The 21,040-nt window shown below is 34.9% G+C and overlaps 1 protein-coding gene across 4 annotated transcripts in view; it reads right to left on the bottom strand.

Moving 5' to 3' along the window:
- The window catches only part of KCNH5 (potassium voltage-gated channel subfamily H member 5), a 298,351-nt gene that overhangs the window by 73,503 nt on the left and 203,808 nt on the right, over positions 1–21,040 (bottom strand). For all 4 annotated transcript variants that reach the window (XM_021062620.1, XM_021062638.1, XM_021062628.1 and 1 more), the window contains one exon: positions 3,297–3,549. In XM_021062620.1, the coding sequence (XP_020918279.1) occupies positions 3,297–3,549 (253 nt within the window). The remainder of the gene's footprint in view (positions 1–3,296; positions 3,550–21,040) is intronic.

The following is a 21,040-nucleotide window of genomic DNA, read 5'->3' as shown; positions in this document are numbered from 1 at the left end:
GGTATACTAAGATGGAGGAGGGGAGGTTTCTATCTGACCCTTACAAGGCAAAACATCATCAGACATGATGAAAAAAGGGCACATCTCAAAGCTAAAAGCCACAATTCAAAATGAAGATATAACAGTTATGAATACCTGTGCACCAGACAACACAGCAACAAGCACTATAAAGTATAAACTACAAAAGATACAAGGAGGTATAGATTAAACACAATAATAAGATCCTTTAACGTGCCACTCTCAGTTCAAGGAGAGTTCAAGAGACAAAAAATAAGTAAAAAATGTTGAAGACTTAATCAATTAATAAGGTAGAAAACCTAAAGATCTGTGTCAAACTTTACATGCTAATCACATGCTAATGCAACTTTTCATTAAGTCTGTATTTCAAAACTGGTCTATCAAAAAATGAGTGGTAAGAAGAAAAATAAGGGGAGTAGACAAAGGAATGCACAGCCAGCCAAATGTCAGAAGGGATGGCTGACAGGTTAACCTTTGCCCCTCTCCCTTTCCTAAAATATTGTTAAAGCATCTCAAGTGTTAAATATAAAACAAACAAAATACCTTTTTAAGTGTGTAAGAAAGTAGTTTTAGTTTAGAAAAGCCTGAAAACATGCATCCCCAGTGGAAACCACACTGAGAAGTCACAGGAGGGAGCTCGTGTAAGGATTGACAAGTCAAGAAGCTGGTTTCAGTGAAGGAAGGCCCTTCTGGCAGATTCCATGCCCTGCAGGCAAAGCACAGTAGGCAGCAGGCACTGGGCTTCAGCTGCCCCAATGGTGGAACCTGTAACCTGTAGGAACACGAGGGTGTATGCAGACATGGTAGACAAGCTCTTTCGGCATATGATACAGTCCTCTTTCATGTGTGACATCACATCCCCTTCCCTGCAGAAAGTAACCATGAGGCCACACTCCTAGTCCTCAGCCTCCTCAGAATGCCTTCCTATAAAGCTGGATTGGCAGAGGGCACAACAAAGCCTGTCTCCATGACTACTTCATCATTGATCACCCAAACCACAGACCCCAGGAGGGCAGTGTCTTGCCCAGCACCAGGGCACCTAGGCAACGCTTTGGGCCCATGTGCAGCCTCTCCAGCGTCATCATGCCTCCTCACCTTGCCCACTTACATCTGCCTTGAAAGATCACTTTGGCTCAAAACTTTTTTTAAAAAAAACAAAAGTCTTCTGACATCCTTTTGGCTGAACTAATCTTTATTAGAGGCTCACAAAATAAGGAAAGAAAGATTGCCAGAGAATTGACTCTAATCAAGAGATGAAACATCACTGAATTGCACCTCTGAATTTTTGAGAAGGATAAGCAAAACGTACAGATTCAAAGAAATAAAATGTGACAGATATACAATAAGATTGGCCCAATACCCAGGGGGCCATGTGTTCATTTTTACTGTGTCACTGGGCAAAACCAGCTACCATTTTATTTTAAAATGAAAAGAAAATGCATTTTGTCTATCTCACTGAGCAAATTATTCCAGCTTAGCAGACCCAGCCCAGAGGTACTGCACTTAGGGTTTTCCCCATCCATCTTCTTTTTTAAAAAAGCTACCAAAGTGAAGCTGTAATGAAGAAAATGGGGCAAAGCAAATGACAATGAGGGCACAGCTGAGGTCATTTATCACAAAGCTGCTCTCTTTACTGTAATATATCTGATATCTATTCTCCTGCCCACCATTGACATGAACACACAGGAAAAGAAAATACACCTGTTTGGGGCCTCGGTTTGATCCTCTCTTTAAGTAAACAGGAATGGTGGTAGTGTACATATATATATTCCATTTTATCACAAAGGAGTGTTCTGGCAAAATGTGCACTTTGTATAAAGGATTACAGAACTCCTTTATACTCCAGGAAGCAAAGCAGAACAAGCGCCAAGCAACGTTAAACATGCCCAGAATGCTGGCTCTAAGTGTTGTATGAATTTTTTTTACCAAAAAAAAAATGAAAAATAAAAAGTTTCTAAAAGAAATTTATGCATAAATGTAATATTATTATTAAACAGTTAAGGAAAGATTTACAGACAATACTATTCAGTTATTTGCCACCCTGAATCATTTTCTATAACCCTTATAAAATCTATTGACCCCGTTTCCCTATGAAGAGTCATTGTTTCTCAGTCCTCAATTCTGTATTTTTTCAAGTCATTGTGTGTTTTTGAAATCAGTCCTTTATTTTGGAGCTGGAGTTTGCTTTTGCAGTTTCTAAAATATATCAGTCAATCTCATAAGAATAAGTGGCATTCAAGCTATGGTAGGTTGACCTCAGTAGCTAAAAAATCCAATAGTTTAAAAATTGAGCTCATTTTTCATGAGACACAAGCATGAAAAATGTGATCAAAAGGGAGTTGACATCCTGCAATTCTACTTATTTTACTTGAAAAAACACAAGGAATGTTTCTCCTCTGACCTCATTATTTCTTTTTTTATCCATGTGGACTTCATGCTGCAGAAAATTTGAGCAGAAAATGATCTAAATTATCAGTTAGCAATTTTTTACCAAAATGAAATGTATAGTAAATTACTCTCTCCCCAAACATGTAATTTTTAAAAATTTTGTCACCCACATGTACCATCAATGCTTTCTTTTGTTAGTACAACTATCTACCAGGTCTCTGAGTCTTAGAACAAATGTATCATTAGCTGAATAATTTTCCTGGTTCATAAATTATAGACAGATTGAACCAGATTTAAAAACCTAAATTTACTTGCATTGTGATAATTCCAATATAAGGGGTCAAATTCATTTGCTTCCTCATCACTTCCAGCTCACTACTTAGGTCCACTGCAAGGAGGCAGAAAGACATAGAGTGAGTTGATTTATACTGAAGCCCTAACTCATTTAGTAATTAGCTGGGCCAGTCACTAAACTTTTCTGGGCCTCAATTTACGCCTCTCTAAAGGGAGATTTTGAACTACACAGGTTCTATTGTCCCTCTGAGACTAACACTCTAGGTTACCAACCTGACAATCATTTCACAAGCCATTTTAACGCTTACCAACAACGTGGAGGTGAAGCCATCCTAGGCTATAATCACCTCTAAACAGCACTGCCCAACTGTTGCCAAAGAAAGTTTAATCAAACCCTCATGTAGCCCATTAAGCTGTGACCAATAGTAATGTTCTTTGCTGAAACAGCATTACTAGTTTTCACTAAGATTCATCATCTCATTAGTGACCTGATTTCCAAAGTCACCAAGCAAAGGAAATTTCTCTTAAGAAACCTGAGGAGTAAAATTTCTAAAATTGCTACATGTTCACTACAACATTAGGAAGGTTCACAGTACCTAAAATAGCCACCACCTCATCATCCTGGATGACTTCCAAGGATCCTGACACAACAAAGCAGAGGGCATCCACACTTTCTCCCGCGTGGTAAATGAGGTCCCCGGGAGCACAGTGAATGGTTTGGAACTCCACCGCCAGGGCACGCAGACACCCGTCGCTGGCCAGTCGAAAAGCAGGATGTTCATTAAAAACTTTCCGGTTTAGATGAACACAGATATCAGCTCTCATGTCCTTGGGACAGATGGAGAGGACCTGAGGAAAGTGAGAGATGAATAAATGAGAATAAAAGAGAAAGGCACTCTGTCAAAAAAAAAAAAAAACAAAAAGTCTTATTGACTATGACATGGTCGGCAACACACTGTGTTGAGGAAAGATGTAACAAGACACAGCTCTACCCTGAAAGATCTAATAATCCAGTGAGAGAGGATGATAAGCATATGGATTATTACAATACCACACCACATGGTAAAACTTTGAGAGGGGTATAGATCTCACCACAGAAAGAACAGTCTTCAGTTGGCCAGGATAATGTTAGGAAAAAGGCAACTAAAATAAGTTTTGGTCTCGTTACTGTCTTGGGATTTTTCATAACTAAATCAAAATTCAGGACAGTGGACTTTACTACACATTGGAGGTAGATATGCATTAACCAGCTAAAGACAAGAAAATCAACTAAAGCACCCTTAAACTTGACATGCAACTTGCCATGGCTGATAACGATTCCACCTGCAAGGTGTTTCCTTCACCCTAAAATATTTTCATATTACTAATGCATTCACATTCAGGGAGTGAAAAGGGTGTAACCAGCCTTCTGCAGGGCTTGGGCAACTGGCAGTGTTAATGAACACATCATCATGTTGCATGGCAGCTCTTCCTCATTCCAGCATTTGACTCCAAAAGACTACTAAAAGCAACAGCAGAATTTAAGCTCTAAGCATCCTTTAGAAAAGGGAACAAATGGCAGAAACATGCTTATAGAGATAGGGGTAGAGAGATTTTATTCCTTGTAACTTTCAACAGTGCAATTAAAGACCTGATTAAAATAGATATTATCACATTATAATCAGAGCATCATCAAGCAAGATATATTATGGAAGTTAGGACTGTCCACCTTAAGAATGCATGTACAAACTCACTCAGAATCCTCTCCCAACTCCCTTGGTAAACTTCCTTATCATCAGAAATGGTTTTCTTTGGTAGAATTTCAATCCCTCAAGCTGAAGTCTAAGTTGGTTTTTCTTCATTAAGTTATACTGAATAATGTTTTAATTAAAATATTTCTCTTCCCTGTACTAATTGCATTTTAATCTTTAAAAAAAATTACCTAAGGCCTGGAGTATCCTCTGACTACTCTTTGTATTTGAGGCTCACTATTAATGAAAAGTTGGTTGCTTCCATGTGTAGAAGACGAGCCATCATAAATGTAAAGACCATTAATTAAATGATTCTTTCATTATCTCTTTCCTTAGTCTTTCCTAGTACTGTAATACTCTTTCACATCACTTAAGCATTTCTATGAGTTTTGGGGATTTTTTTTTGTTTTTTTTTTTAGGGCCATAGCCATGGCTATGGAGGTCCCCAGGTTAGGGGTCAAATCAGATCCAGCAATTGGATCTGAGCCACGTCTGCTACCTAAACCACAGCTCATGGCAACCCCAGATTCTTAACCCACTGAGTGAAATCAGAGATTGAACCCGACTCCTCATGGATACTAGTCAGATTTGTTTCCACCAAGCCACAATGGGAACTCCCTGTTTTGTTTTGTTTTCTTTTTTCATACTCCTTTGAATTCCTGTAGGCAGTAAGGATCAGCTCACCAACTTTCTGAAAAATGTCATCTTTGAGGAAAGTAATGCCGAAGAGGGTTACAGAAGCAACTGGCACTTTCCACACTGGTTATTTTCCATAAGTTTTCTGTATTATATCAACCTTTAGTGACTTCTGACAATATTAGTCATTCAATAGGCACTTATGTGGCATGCCACTGAATTAAATCCCTGTAGAGATTTAAAGAGACAATTATAATACCGTGAGAAAAGTGCTAGGACAGGGGCATGGCCAGGATATGGAAGCATATGGTACCTCAAAGTCATTATTTACGAATTCGAGGTATAAAAGATCAGCCTCAACAGGACATAGTAGGTATAAATCTATCACTGTAACCTAAGTCAAGTTATTTAATCTAGATAAACCTCATCTGTGAAATGGAATGATCGTGTTTATTTCAACAGCCTCATTGTAGAAATTAAATAAAAGGACTTGAGTTAGTTGAATTTAGTTTTGCAAAGAGCAAAGGCTAAAGAAAGGCTAGTTTTTATTATTCCTACTGAATATTAATAGTTCTATAAAATTTACTGGGTTTTTTAGCTCTGTAAAATCCAGTGTGCTGCTTTTTTTTTTTCCCATTTTCCACTCCTGCCTGAATTGTGTATCTTGGCTGTTTGATAAGGTTCCAGGGAGAATTAAGAAAGGATTTCAACCCTAGTAAGTGGCTTAGGCAAGAAAAAAATTTAGTTTTAAGTGATAAAGTCCGAATTTCAACATACTCTACCTTGAATGTCATATCCAGTCTCTTTTGGGTATGCTCCCCATTGGTATCCCACAGTTATAAACGAATGAAATCATATTTCAGTAGAACATATTCAGTTAAAATTTACTTATTTTATTCAACTCCAGATTTGATTATCTATACCTTCTTCATGTCAAGACAGTAATAAAGTAGATTAATTACAACAATAAATATTCTCTTTGGAAGAACTATGGCTGTATATAAGGGGTAATTTTTAGTGATCTGCAAACCAAGTGTGAAAAAAGGAAAGAATGCCATGGTATGACAAAGAAAACTTTTTGAGTGTTTATGATACCAGTTCCATTAAATCCAAGATCAATACGTATCTTAACATATAACCCTCAGACTCCAAAGACCTAACCTCAACTCTGAGACTAGAGAATTTTTAGTAAAACACAAACAGAATGATGTTATCTAATTTTCTTAAAAATATAAATGTTTGTGAATTCCCTTCGTGGTTCAGCGTTTAATGAACCTGACTAGGATCCATGAGGATGTGGGTTCGATCCCTGGCCTTGTTCAGTGGGGTAAGGATCTGGCATTGCTGCTAGCTGTGGTGTAAGCAGCTGTAGCTTCAATTTGACCCCTAGCCTTGGAACTTCCATATGGCGTGAGGGCGGCTCTAAAAAGCAAAAATAATAGTAATAAATAAATAAATTATATGTTATATATATATATACACACATATGTATATGTAATATGCATATATATATATAAGACTTACTTCCCCACTAGATAAAGCTTAAATCCTAAGCAAGCACACACAGCTTTTTATGATGGGAGCCTCCTCCAACCACACCCCCTCACTACCTTCCTTCAACCCTGCATTCCAGTCACGTGATATTTCTCACCTCCTAAAGCCGCCATGCTCACTCACAGCTGTCTGGCTTTACATATACGGTCCCTATTGACTGGCATAACCCATCAATCCCTTCTCTACCTTGTCACCTCTGATTTATCCATCAAAATACAGAGTATCTCATTCTGTCCTAAACACAATTTCTACACATCACATAGAATTTGGTAATATTTAGAAGGGAAAAAGAGGAAGAGGTGTTATGATCTGTATTTTTATAAAATAATAGCACATAATAATAACATTAAATTATGACAGAGTTGAAAGGATTTTATCTTAGAGACTTCAAATTTTTAATGACAGCAATGAAATGATCATGTACTTTTGTAATGAAATTTTACCACATACCCAATAATTAAAGCAGATAGATACAAGCAGAATCATGCTGGGTGTAACTGATGGGAATGCAGATTCCCAAGCAGCACTCCACAGGGGACACAGTCAGTCATTGTTAAATCCTTAGCTACTGAGCTCTGATAAATGCTAGTTACATGCTAGCTACATTGTGGGGCCTCCAGATCAATGAGCAAAAACTCTCATGGTACCAGTCGCCCTGGAGCTTCAAGTCAGAAACAGTTTGAGAAATTGCTGTTCCTAGTCCAATGTCCCATTTAACAGAAAAGGAAAATGTACAACATAATGCTTATATGATTTGCTCAAGGATTCTCAATAAATTGCTAGCAAAACCCAGAACTCTAGAGTTCTGGGTCTTAAGCCACGCTCCTTAGTGAAGCTCAATCAGGAATAAAATAATAACATCTGGCACTTTCTGATGCTTTCTGTTTTTTTAGTGTACTACAAATATAAATGCTGGTTTCTGACTATCAGTCAGAGTCCAATGAATTAAACTGGAATTTATTTATTATGAAATCGCTAATGTCCCCACCACCACCACTGAACAGCCTAGGTTTCTTTGCAAATTTGTTTCCATTTCTAAACACTAATTTTAGCTCCAATAAATGTATTGCATATTTGAATGTGCTGGTAAAGACATGAAGATTCACTGACAAATTAAGTATTTATCCCACTACTATTTGCCAAAGGGAAGTCATTCTTATTTCAAATATAAGTTTTAGTGTATATATTGAAAAGACCTGAACTAGATATTAGCATAGAAAGGATATGTGCTAATGTTGTTCAGGTGGTTCCTTTCACCCATGACTTCCATCTGTTAGGGTACTGGCACTTAGAAGAAGCTTGGAAGAAGAGTGAGCCTAAAAACTTTAATTAGAAGCCAAGGAATTAAGATTCTCTAAAGGAAATAGTTGAATAGAGTCAAAAGAAGGTTTATCCTTTCTCTTATTCATTCTCTGAATATACTTTAGAATATACTTTAACACTCATTATACAAAATATAGGAAATCAAAAAATCGCAAGGAAGAATATAGATATTTATAAATTTATAGCCACTTGCAAAAAACCTGAATCTCTAAAGTTTTATTCATGCTATAATCACCTAATATTACAGTATAATCATTTTTTATGCCACAAAATACTGAGTTGAAAATATAATTTGAATCATTGCATAATATTCCCTATTACAACACAATTCAACCATTGCACTATAATTTGATGTCAAAAAAATTTTCCCTTTTCATAAATCAAGTCATAACAAATACTAGATTGTCAAAGGACAGAGTTTTTAGAAGTAAAATTAGTGAGTAAAGTATAAAAACATTTTTAAGGCTCTTGCCAAATTGCTTCTAGAAAAGTTGTTCAAAACTACATTTTGACTGATAGTATATGAGAGTATCTTACATGATTTTAATAATCTCTAAAATCTCCCATTTGCATTTGAAAGAGAAATGAATGGAAACTTCACCTAAAAAAAAAAGACCTGTAGAGTGTAATAAGACACAGGTTGGAGAGCATTAGTCTTAGTGAATGAAGTCCCTATCACCACTGTCTAGTTCTGTGATCACAGACTGACCACTTCAAATCAATCTACAACAAATTTCTAATGTTAACATGGAGATAATTCCATCTTAAGTGTCTGAAGATAGTGAACTAAATAAGGCTCCCTCTTGAGACCTCTTACTGCACTAAAATAAATTATTTTACTGATTATAAAATCCTCTATCAGGAATAATAGAGTGTCAGTTTTTTTAACTTTTTATTGAAATTTAGCTGATTTAAATGGCTATGTTAGTTTCTGATCTATAGCAAAGTGATAGTTATACATATATACACATTTTTTTCATATTCTTTTCCATTGTGGTTTATTACAGGATATTGAATATAGTTCCCTGTGCTATACCTTGTTATCTTTTTATATTTAGTAGTTTATATCTACTATCCCGAATTCCTAATTTATCCCTCCCCCCTTCTTTCCCCTTTAGTAACATAAGTATTTTCTCTATGTCTGTGAATCTGCTTGTTTCATAGATAAGTTCATCTCTGTCGTATTTTAGATTCCATATATAAATGATATCATAAGGTATTAGTCTTCCTCTTTCTGACTTGCTTTGCTTAGTATGATAATCCCTAGGTCCATCAATGTTGCTAAAGTGGCATTATTTCACTCACTTTTATGGCTGAGTAGTATTCCATTGTATATATGCACTGCATCTTCTTTATTCATTCATCTGTCAATGGACATTTAGGTTGCGTCCATGTCTTGGCTATTGTGAATAGTGCCACTACGAACATTAGGGTGCACATACCTTTTTGAATTATAGTTTTGTCCAGATATATGCCCATTAGTGGGATTCCTGGAACATATGGTAGCTCTATTTTTACTTTTTTAAGGAATTTCCATATATTTTAGTTTTCCATAGTGGCTGCACCAATTTACATTCCTACCAACAGCATAGGAGGGTTCCCTTTTCCCCACACTCTCTCTAGCATTTGTTATTTATAGACTTTTTTAAATGATGGCCATTCTTTAATGTCAGCTATTTTTAATAACAACTGTTAAATGAAGATGACCTTCCAGTTTTATTTCTTAGGACAATGGAATAAATGCATTGAACATTGATGACATTTTGATAGGCATTGAAGTCATCATTCACATTCTTCAAAATTCCTGTTTCCTTTGGTGCAGTGAAGTTATGCACTTCTAATTAATCTCTTCTCACCAAGCCAAGTTAATTGGTATTAAGTTAGTGAAAAATTGTGGAAAAAGTCAGGCAAGTGACATTTGCACTTAAAACATTTTTATAATCCTTCCTGGGAATGAGGAGCTCAAGACTACCAACAAAGGAAGTAGAGTTTTCTACAGGAATTCAATCCTCTTTAATTTTATGGGAAGAAAAGAAAGTTTACCTTATTATATTTTTTTAAAGTATAGCCAAGCAGCTATGCGAACCAAGGGAGAGTAGCTGTCTGGATGTTAGTCTGCCAATTTCTGTGGCTATCAAAACCTCTAGAAAATTAACTCAAGAACAAGATAATGGCATAAAACCAAAGCAAATTAACTTACTTTATTTAAAAGTAAAAGGTCATATTTAGCAACATAAGACTGCTATAACCAGTGAGAGATAAATTTCCTGTGTCTAGTCTTCATATGCAAAAGTGAACTTAAGGGTTTTGCTTTAAAAAATACAGAAAACCAATGCTTTCAAATTTTTTGTGGTCTTGGTTTTCTAGTAAAATGAGCAGTGAAAAGAAACAAATAGTAATTGTTACCAATTCTTTAACTTTGTAAAACTGCTGTTTGGGCCATTAACTTTCCAAAGTTAGGACGCTGATGAAATTTAGAGTTTCCATTGTTCTCTATCCTTAATCTCGTGTCTGCATTTTTTATATGTGCATGTACTTACTAAGTGAGAATACTTTGCCGCATGTGTAAGTATTTTCTAAAATTATAAATGTATTTTAAAAGTAATTTGATTAATTATCCAGAATAGTGTGAACCATCTTAGAAACAATCTTGTCATGGTCGTTTCAAAGTCATCCATGACAAATGATGCTCCCAATGTTTTTAAAAGAATAAGATCCTCTCGTATACTGTGGGTAGAAGTGAATTAATACTTCAGTTACCTTGCTATACTGACAATTGATGAAAACACACACATGCACCCCTTAAGATCCAACAATTCAACTTCTAGGAATACACCCAACAAAAATGTCTGTCTGTCTACCTATCTGTCTGCGTGTCTATGCACCAAAACACATGAATCAGAGAATTGCAGCACTATTCATGATAGCTCAAAATTGAAAATTACCCAAAGTTCCATAAATGTTACGACAGATAAATATATTGTGACATAGTCACACAACGTACTGCTATTCAGCAATAAGAACTAAAGAAGAAACAACTACACATGTCATAGATGAATCTCAACAATATAATACTGACTGAAAAAGAGCCTGACATAAAAAATTATTCTATAGCATAATCCCTTTTATATAAAGTTTGACAACTGGCAAAATCAATATATGATTCTTAAAGCCAAGATATGGGTTACTATGAAAGGGCAAAGTTGGTTATGTCTGGAAAAAACATGGGAGGGCTTCTAGATTTCTGGTAATGAGGTTTGGGGTGATGGATACACATACATGTTAATCTTGTGAAAATTTATGTGAAAAATTTATCAAGCTGTGCTCTTATGATTTTCCCATTTTCATTATTATATTTTATTTCAGTTTTAAAAGTTTACTTTGGAGTTCCTGTTGTGGCTCAGTGGGTTACGAACCCGACTAGTGTTGGAGACCACTGAACAACTGAACTCTACAGAAGGCAAACATGTGCCTTCTGTGTTCTAAAGCACAGGGTCTCCTTCAAAGACATTATGCATAAACTATGCTATTCTATAAGCAGCTGCACAATATGCAGCAAGAGGTATGCATCAGTGCTAATAGTTTCCTTTAATAGTCACTAAGAGGTAGCTTTTTCATTGCCTATGCCTGCTCCAGCCCACTAATCTACATAGGGCACCTTCCTTAATAAAAGTCGTGTGGGCCAAAGCCCAGGGCCTTTGTTCTGTGGAAAAGAGTGCCTCCTGGCCCCCCACTTTCTAGATGTAGAAGAGTCTTGTGTGTTTTGTTATACTGCAGAGTCCCTCTTCCAGGATTCCCTGTTGCCCTGTAGCTCTGGACGCAGCAGGCTAGTATCCATGAGGATGCAGATTGATCCCTGGCCTCACTCAGTGGGTCACAGATCCCGCATTGCTATGAGTTGTGGTTTAGGTCGCAGATATAGCTTGGATCTTGCATTGCAGTGCCTGTGGTATAGGCTTGGCAGCTGCAGCTCCAATTCCACCCCTAGCCTGGGAACTTCCATATGCTGCAGTTGTGGCCCTAAAAAAAAAAAAGTTTACTTTAACCACTTCACACACACAAATGGTAACTGTGAGAAAATGTATATATTAATCATCTGGACTGTATTAATCATTTCACTATGTATATGTAATCATTTCATCATTTTGTATACCTTAAATATATAAAATTTTTCTTTTTTTAAAAAAACTACTTTCAAGCAGATGGGTTTTATACAAAGAAAATGAATGAAGCAGAAATTGGAGCTACCAAATCAGCAGTGACAATTATTTCTAGAATGATTGTGATCATGACATCTATGCCTCAACCTAACAGAGAGAGCAAACTAAAATTCCTAAAGATATGCATAGGTTTCTTTCAAATTATTTATGCAATTCAATAATAGCTGTAGAAAGTAAAGTATTCAAAAGAAATCATGGAGTAGTAAACAAAAGAAAAGATATATGGGTTGATTATTTTTATTGCTTCTCACTCCAAAAAGAATCTGAAATTTGATGATCTGATTGTATAAAAGACTGTGTGTATATGTGTATATATACATCAACACAATGCATATGTGTGTGTGTTTATACTGATAGATAAAATCAAGCATATATAAAATAAAAGCTAGAAAGTTGTCTTGAAAAGATTGAGACATTAAGCAGAAGAAGAACTAAATGAAATAAAACAGAATACCAGTGTTTGAACAACTGAGATCACACTGAAACATTTTTTCACAACTCACAGATTACAGACATAGTATCTACATGTTATAGTATATATGTAAGATGACTATGTACAATAAAATCAGAAACCTTTCAAAGAATGCCAAGCTCTTCTATTCAATCTCCTAATATGCTGACATTTATTGGACTAGGCCCTGATCAATATGTTCTTATTGAATAAAGCATGTTATATTATTATTTATAGTTCAAATAGGATAGAAATATTAGACAGAGCTTCCTTGCAAATTAGGCCCTCACAAACTTGTTCTCTGGGTGGAATACACAAAAGAGTATAGCTATTTGAATATATATATATATGTTCAAGTATTCTTCCTAGATTTTCTACAGCTGTATTTCATGCAAGCAAATTACAATAAACAATATTTAGACTATAATAAATATTTTAAAACATGTATAATAAATGTTTTAAAGAAAATTAAATATAAGCCTCAGACTGAAAGAAGATATTTGTAATACATATATCTTATGAAGGAGTCATAGCCAATATGTATAAAAAACTTCAAATCAATAGGAAAAAGGCAGACAACCTAATTAAAAAAAATGAGACTTTGACAATTTACAGAAGAGATTATCTTAATGGCCAATATAATTTTTAAAGGTGTTCAAAACCATTAAGTATGGTACAAGTTTAAAAAAAATAAATACCAATATACACACAACACAATGGCTAAATATAAAAGGCTGAAAATATATCAAGTCCTGGAGGACATGTGGAACAACTGGAACTATTCTAATGTCAAATAGTACAACCATTTTTCAAGACCCTTTAACAACTTCTAATAAAAACTAAGCTCATACCAATATTACAGTCCATCAATTTCCTTCCTATGTATATATACTAGAAAAGTCTATAAATGCTTATTAAAATACATGTACAAGAATTTCATAACATTTTTATTCATAAAAGTCAATACTTATAAACAACCCTTTGTCTGTCAGCCATAGAATGAAAAGATAAATTTGGTATATCCATATAATTGAATACTGTGTATTCACTGTATGATTCCACTTATATGAAGTTTATCAACCAAACGGTGGTTATAGGAAACAACTCAAATGCCTATCAATTGATGAATGGAAAAACAAAATGTGGAAAATTCATACAACAGAATATTATTCAGTCATTAAAAAAATGAACTACTTATACATGCTACAACATGGATGAAACTTGAAAACATGCTAAGTGAAAGAAATCAGTCACATATCATATGATTCCACTTATATAAAATGTCCAGAATTAGCAAATCTATATGGACAGAAAGATTCTTTCCAAGGGCTTGGACAGGAGATAATGGAGAGTTATTGCTAACACTGATGAAGTTTCTTTTGGGGGGGTGATGAAAATGTTCTGGAGAATGGTAATTGTTGTACAACCTTGTGAACCTACTAAAAACTACTGAATTGTACATGTTTCAATGGTGAATTTTATATGTGAATTACATGTCAATTTTTAAAATAGTAGTTGCTTCCAGAGTAGGGGTTGGCAGTAATCATCTGGACATGGCATGGAATAAGCCTTCTGGGGTGATAAAAAATATATTTACCTTTATCTAGGTAGCAGTTACATGGCATATACATGGATAAAAGCATATTGATCTTTATGCCTATGATCCGTATACATATGTGTGGGTATGTATGCATACATGTCTATAATTTAAAAAAAACAGATGGAAAATCATTACTATCACCAATTTCCAACCCCTTAAAATACTAGCATTAGGCAAATTTGGATAGAATTAAATTGCACCATCTATGGAACAGAACACTACAGGAGACATAACTACCTAATTCCATTCAATAATTACATAGGCCTCATATATATGTAAAATATATATAGGAGGTGGCATTAATAAATTGTCACAGTTTACACATTCAGGTTGCTTGCCTATATCACCAAGAAAATTAGACAAAATTTACTAGTGAGTCAAAGTTATAAAAAACATTTAGCATGTTGCAAAAGGGAAGCCAGTTTTAGGGAAAATAATAAGCAGCAGCTCAGAGGAGGGTATAATTAAGCAATGTTTGGGGAAACTGAACTGGTCAACATAGACCAAAACAAAGTGAGAACTTGGCCATTTTGTAATTAATCAACATTATGACTGTGAAACCTCTTTTTTAACTTCATGTAGTTTAAAAAACATTTCTTAAATGACTGGTAAATCATAGTGAATATCTATCACTAAATGCAGTGTCTGCTATATTTATTAATTTTGTATCAGTGCTGTTGTCAAGGCTTGAAAACATCTGGTAAATACCGCTAATTATGTTACTGTTTACTTAGTATATATGTTGTCATGGAGACTAAACTCTTTCAATGTTTTTAGGACCAAAAACAGAAAAACTTTTCTTATTTACATAAGCCCATTTAGTAGCACAGGGGAAAATACATATTTTTTAAGTTTAAGAAATTCCTTTAGGAGTTCCCATGGTGGCTCAGCAGTAAAGAACCCAAACAGTATTCATGAGGGTGCAAGTTCAATCCCTGGCCTCACTCAGTGAGTTCAGGATCTGGCATTGCCATGAGCTGTGGTACAGGTCTCAGATGCGGCTGGGTTCTGGTGTTGCTGTGGCGTAGGCCAGCAGCTGTAGTTCCTATTCGACCCCTAGCCTGGAAACTTTCATATGCCACAGGTGTGGCCCTAAAAAGCAAAAAAGAAAAGAGAGAAAGAGAGGAAGAAAGGAAGAAAGGAAGAAAGGAAGAAAGAAAGAAAGAAAGAAAGAAAGAAAGAAAGAAAGGGAAAATTCCTTCAAAACTCATTAACTCATTAGTATTCTACAATATCCTAGAAGCCAGATTATCATCTTTCTGAAATAGCATGTTATGTTGGCATTATTAAAGGGTCTTTGGGGAAATAAACTCTGAATGAGTCTTGGTTTATGTATTACTTATGTTGATCTTTGTCACCAATGTCTTCATTGCTGGGAAACCAGACACGTTACTAATAAAATTTTTTTGTAACGTTTATCATCCAGAAAACAGCCATGAATACAAGAGTAAGGAAAACTGTTCATGAATAGGCAAAAAGACTGTCACAAGCATGTGAGTTCTGCATGTAACAGATGCTCTCAGATGTCATTTGATTCCTCAGGGAATCCTACCAGAGTCCCAGATACAAACTTGATCTAGTTTATGCCCATGGCTGATCAAAGATAGCAGATTGCTGGAAATTTTGCTGGAGATTATGCTGATTGTGAGAAAAAGCAATTGATGAGAGCCTAATGCCAAAGAAAGATTCAAAAAACTAAAACATAATGGTGATCATATGGAAATGAAAATTTAAAACATAGTATCACTTATAATTTATAAAATAAAACAGTAAATCTAAAGAAACATAGATGTGATCTTTATTATGAAAATTACAAGGAGCTCATGAAAGAAATCAAAAGCAACCTAAACTAATAGATATGCCATACTAATGAATTAGAAGATCCAACATAGTATATATGTCAACCCTCCCCAAACTGATCTATAAGTTTAATGCAACACCTATCAAAATTCCAGCAAGGTTTTTTGGTACACATAGACAAGTTTATTCTAAATTTTAATGGCAAGGCATAAGCTCTAGAATAGCTAAGAGCATTAAAAAAGGAACAAAGTAGTTGGAATCACTGTATCCAATGTTAGGACATACTGTATAGCTGCAGCAATCATGACAGTATGATAGTGGCAGAGGAAAGACAGTCTTTTCAACAAAAAACACTGGAGAATTTGGACTATATTGACCAAGAAAAAGAAAATCTAAACTTCAACTTAAATCTTACATCTTATATAGAAATTAACTAAAAATGTTTCATAGACTTAAATACAAAATGGAGGACATAAAACTTGAAGAGAACGCAAAGACAAACTACAAACTGGGAAGAAATACTTGCAAATCACACACCCAACAAGGGACAAATATCTAAAATATGTAAGTTCTAAAACTCAACATGAAAAAAAATCCAATTATAAAATGGGAAAAATATATGAAAATATATTTTACTGAAGAGAATATGCAGATGAAAAATAATCACATGAAAATATGTTCAACCTTATTAGCCATTAAGGAAATAAAAATTAAACCTACAATGTGATATCACTGCCCACTTAAAATAAAACATAGTGATAACTCCAAATAATGTGAGGATGTGGAGAAACTAGATTGTTCATGTATTGCTGATGGGTATACAAAATTGTATATCTGCTCTGGAAAAGAGTATGGCAGTTTCATATTAAACATGTACTTACCATACCACCCAGCAATTACGCTCTTGGGCATTTATCCCAGGGAAACGAATATGTCCACACAAAAGCCTGCCATGAATGTTTATAGTAGTTCTAGTTGTTAATAATCCCAAATAGAAACAACACAAATTTTCTAGCTGAACATGCTGTAGTGCATCTATGCTATGGCACAGCATTAGCATTCAGCAAAAAAAAAAAAAAGAACAAACTAGTGATATGTGCAATAATTTAAATGGATCACAAGGGAATTATGCTCAATAAAAAAGCTAATCTCAAAAGCTGACATGGTTCTATTTACACAGCATGCTTGAAAAGACAATTTTTAAAAGCTAGAAAAGAAAAATTGGTGGTTCCCAGGATTTAGGAAAGTGCAGGGAGAGGAGGGAGGTGGCTGTGGTAGTGGAAGTTTAGCACAAGGGACCCTGGTGATTGAAGTATCCTGTATCTTGATGGTGGCAGCAGTTACATGAATCGTTGCTTGTGATAAAATTGTTCTATGTAGAACCAAACACACATACACCAAGAGAGAACGAGTGTATGTAAAGCTGGTGAAATCTGAATAAGGTTGATGATTCATATCAGTGTCAATTTTCTGGTTATGAGGGAAGCTACATAAAAAGTAGAATTTCCCTACACTATTTCTTATAGTTGCATGTGAATCTACAATCATCTCAAAAATAAAAAAGTTTTTTTAAAAAATAAAGCTAAAATTTTGGTATTAACAAAAAGCAGTTTTTTTCCCTCCCTTTGAGGAAGGAACAAAGATCCCTCCAAACCAGAGCCCTGAAAACATCAGCTAATAACAGAACATTGCATTTGGTGCCATTAACACACTTTTGTTAAGTGTTACTTTTCATAAAGCCAAAAATACTTGAGCATGCTTCCCCAGAGAACTGCGTATATGCTCTGGATTTACATGTGCCAGCTTCTCTGGAATATTAGCTTAATCTTATCAGAGACAACTACAATTTGTCTCTCTGCTTCAGGATAAACCAAATGCCAGGCCTCTGACCCAAGGCACTAGCCTCTAGCACACAGCCAAAGGCGTTAGTCAAAAAAAAAACAAAAACAAAAACAAAACTCTGCTCTGAGAAATCAACCTGTAATCTTGCAATTTATAACACAGCTTTCTATAAAATATTCCAGTTTCATCTTCTTAGAGGCCCAGACACTTCAAAACTGTTACTGAAAATCTCATTTAGACAAAGAGTTTGTTTGGGGTCCCTAGTGATGTTTTACACCTGAGCAAAATCTTTATGCTATTATTTTTTTTTCCTTTTAATGAATCTGCTAATGATGTTAACTCTGTAAATAATAATTAACCTAATAATCTGAGAAAGTGGTATCAAAGAAAAGGGAATAACTCCATCCCTAAGTTCACAGAGGTTTTCAAAGCACTCTAAAACAGTTCTACCACTGTTTGCTATTTCATTTGCTCATTGATGGATGATCAACTATGAATGCCAAAAACATACTTTGATTTTTCAGATATAGATAAAAAATTCATATAGCCACTACCTTCAGAAGCTTCTAGTCTACTGATTAAGATAGTTTAACAACAACAAAAAAAAATACTTTATTTTATCAGTGAGATATAAGCAACATTCTGGGAAAACCCAAAGTTTGAAGTGACTTAAAAGTTATCTCACTTGGTCAGGAGCCTTATGTCTATTTGTGAAGTCATAGTATCTAGTGTTTTCATGGAGCAGCAAACCAAATATCCCTCTCCAAGGTTTCAAACACAGGGATTTCATTATTGTTTTCTCAGATTGAGTTGGATTGGATGTTTAAAGAAACATAAAAATGACACTAACATTTTAAGCCTTATGAAAATTTCACAATGCAGATCTTATTATTTATATTTTACAAAGATCAATAACAGATTCATGCTTTGGGGGACTTTATCTTGCTCTTTCTATAGCACGGCATTTTCATACACCTGTTGGCCATTTGTATGTCTTTTAAGAAGAAATGTCTATGGAAGTCCTTTGCCCATTTTTTAACTGGGTTATTTGGATTTTTACTCTTAAGTTGTGTGAGTTCCTTATGTATTTTGGATATTAATCCCACATCAGATACAGAGTTAGCAAATATTTACTCCTATTCTGTACGTTTCCTTTCTACCTGTTAATTGCTTTCTCTACTGTACAGAGGATTTTTGGTTTGATGTAGCGCCTTTTGTCTATTTTTGCATTTGTTTTCTGTGCTTTTGGTGTGTATCCGAGAGTCATTGCAAGGATTTAAACATAAAACCTGAAACTTTAAACCTCCTAGAATAAAACAAAGGGGAAAAGCTTCTTGACATTGGTTTTAATCCATTTTGAGTTGATTTTGGGGTATGGTGTCAGATAAGGACCCAATTTCATTCTTTCATATGTGAATGTCCAATTTCCCCACATCATTTATTGAAGAGACTATACTTTCCCCATTGAAATTCTTGGCACCTTTGTCAAAGATCAGTTGACAAACTCTTACATGTGTGAGTTTAATTCCGAGCTTTTTATTCTGTCCCATGGTCTACATGTCTGTCTTTATGCCTGTACCGTACTATTTTCATTATTGCGTATTTGTAAAGTATTTTGTAATCAGGAAGCATGATGTCTCCAGTTTTGTTCTTTCTCAAGGTTGTTTTGGCCATTTGAAGTCCTCTGTGGTTCCACACGAATTTTAGGATATGTATTTTTCTATTTCCGTAAAAAGTGACACAGTTTTTCACATATAAGTCTTAAAGCCCACAGTTAGTTGATATGATGGGAAGAAGAAATCATACTGAACTTTTTTTCCCATCAAACTCAGTAACATTTGTTGAATGATCTTGTCTTCCCACCCTCGTACATTTGCCTGTCTCTGATATATATAACATCTCTCCAAATGTTTGGGGCTATTTTTAGATTCATTAACTAGTTCCATTACTATATGCTAATTTGATTATCCCTATGCCAAAATCACACTCTTAATCACTACACATTACTCCTCCTCACTCCGATGTTCATCTGTCTCCACTACTGTAATAAATCTGCTCTTACCAGGTCCACCAATATGCTCTATGTTGAAAAATCCAAGTGGAATTTTTCACATTTTATATTATCTTTTAGAAGGCTTCAAGGTAGTTGTTCATTTTCTCTCTTGACTTCCGTAAAAATCAAATATTTCTGCATTTGATCTGAGATCACCAGCCACTGATTAATGTCCTTTCTGGTGCTTACTCATCTATGTCATCTAAATGAAAGAGTTTCTCAAAGCTTTTATCTTATGCTCCCTTCCTTTTCCTAGCTATAATGTCATTTTGAGTGATCACAGCTAAGACTTCATATTAATGGCTTCCAAATTTATATGCCCTTATGACCCTAGAATCATATCCATTGCTAAAATAAACATTTATTGATCATCTAACATGTACGATCACTTTCTAGGTACTACCTATTCAACCAACTATGAACAAAAGAGGCAAAACTCCCTGCCTGCATGGAATGTTGATTCTAATGGTGGCATAATAAACAAATTAAAAAATGAACTATAAATATAATACTTCAGGTTGCAACAAGTTCTGTGAAGAAAATCAAATCATGGAAGGTACCTAAGGACTTTCGGAGTGGAGTTGCTGTAATTTTAAATAGGATAGAAACCTGACAATCTGACTAGAGATCTAGTAATTTTAAGCCAAGTTCAGCAAACTAGGACCTAAGGGGCAAATCTGGACTGCCACTTGTGTTTGCTTGTATGGCCAGTAAGGTAAGAATGCTCTTTACATTTTTAAATGATTGGGGGAAAAATAAAAATAATATTTTATGACATAAAAATATATGAAATTCAAAATAACATGACTATAAGTAAGCTTTCTTTGGGACACGGGAATGTTCATTATTTACATATTGTCTATGGCTCTTTTCATGCTACAATAGCAAAGTTGAGTAGTTGAGACAAAGATCACATGGCCCACAAAATCTAAACTATGTACTATCTTGTCCTTTATACAAAATATTTGCTAATCCCTGCTATTGCTTGCAAATATCAGCTTTGCATGGCAAAGTCCTCTTTGGATTTAATGCCAGATGAAAATATTTGTCTTTAGACAAATGTGCTTGCTTCCTTTAATAGACATTTCCCTTTTCAATTCAGCTGCTGGTAAAATCAAAAGCTCAATGTGA

This window comes from Sus scrofa, chromosome 1 (genome assembly GCF_000003025.6).
Source record: "Sus scrofa isolate TJ Tabasco breed Duroc chromosome 1, Sscrofa11.1, whole genome shotgun sequence".
Taxonomy (NCBI): domain Eukaryota; kingdom Metazoa; phylum Chordata; class Mammalia; order Artiodactyla; family Suidae; genus Sus; species Sus scrofa.
Note: the sequence above shows the minus strand (reverse complement) of the source record. Positions and strands in the feature narration are given on the sequence as shown.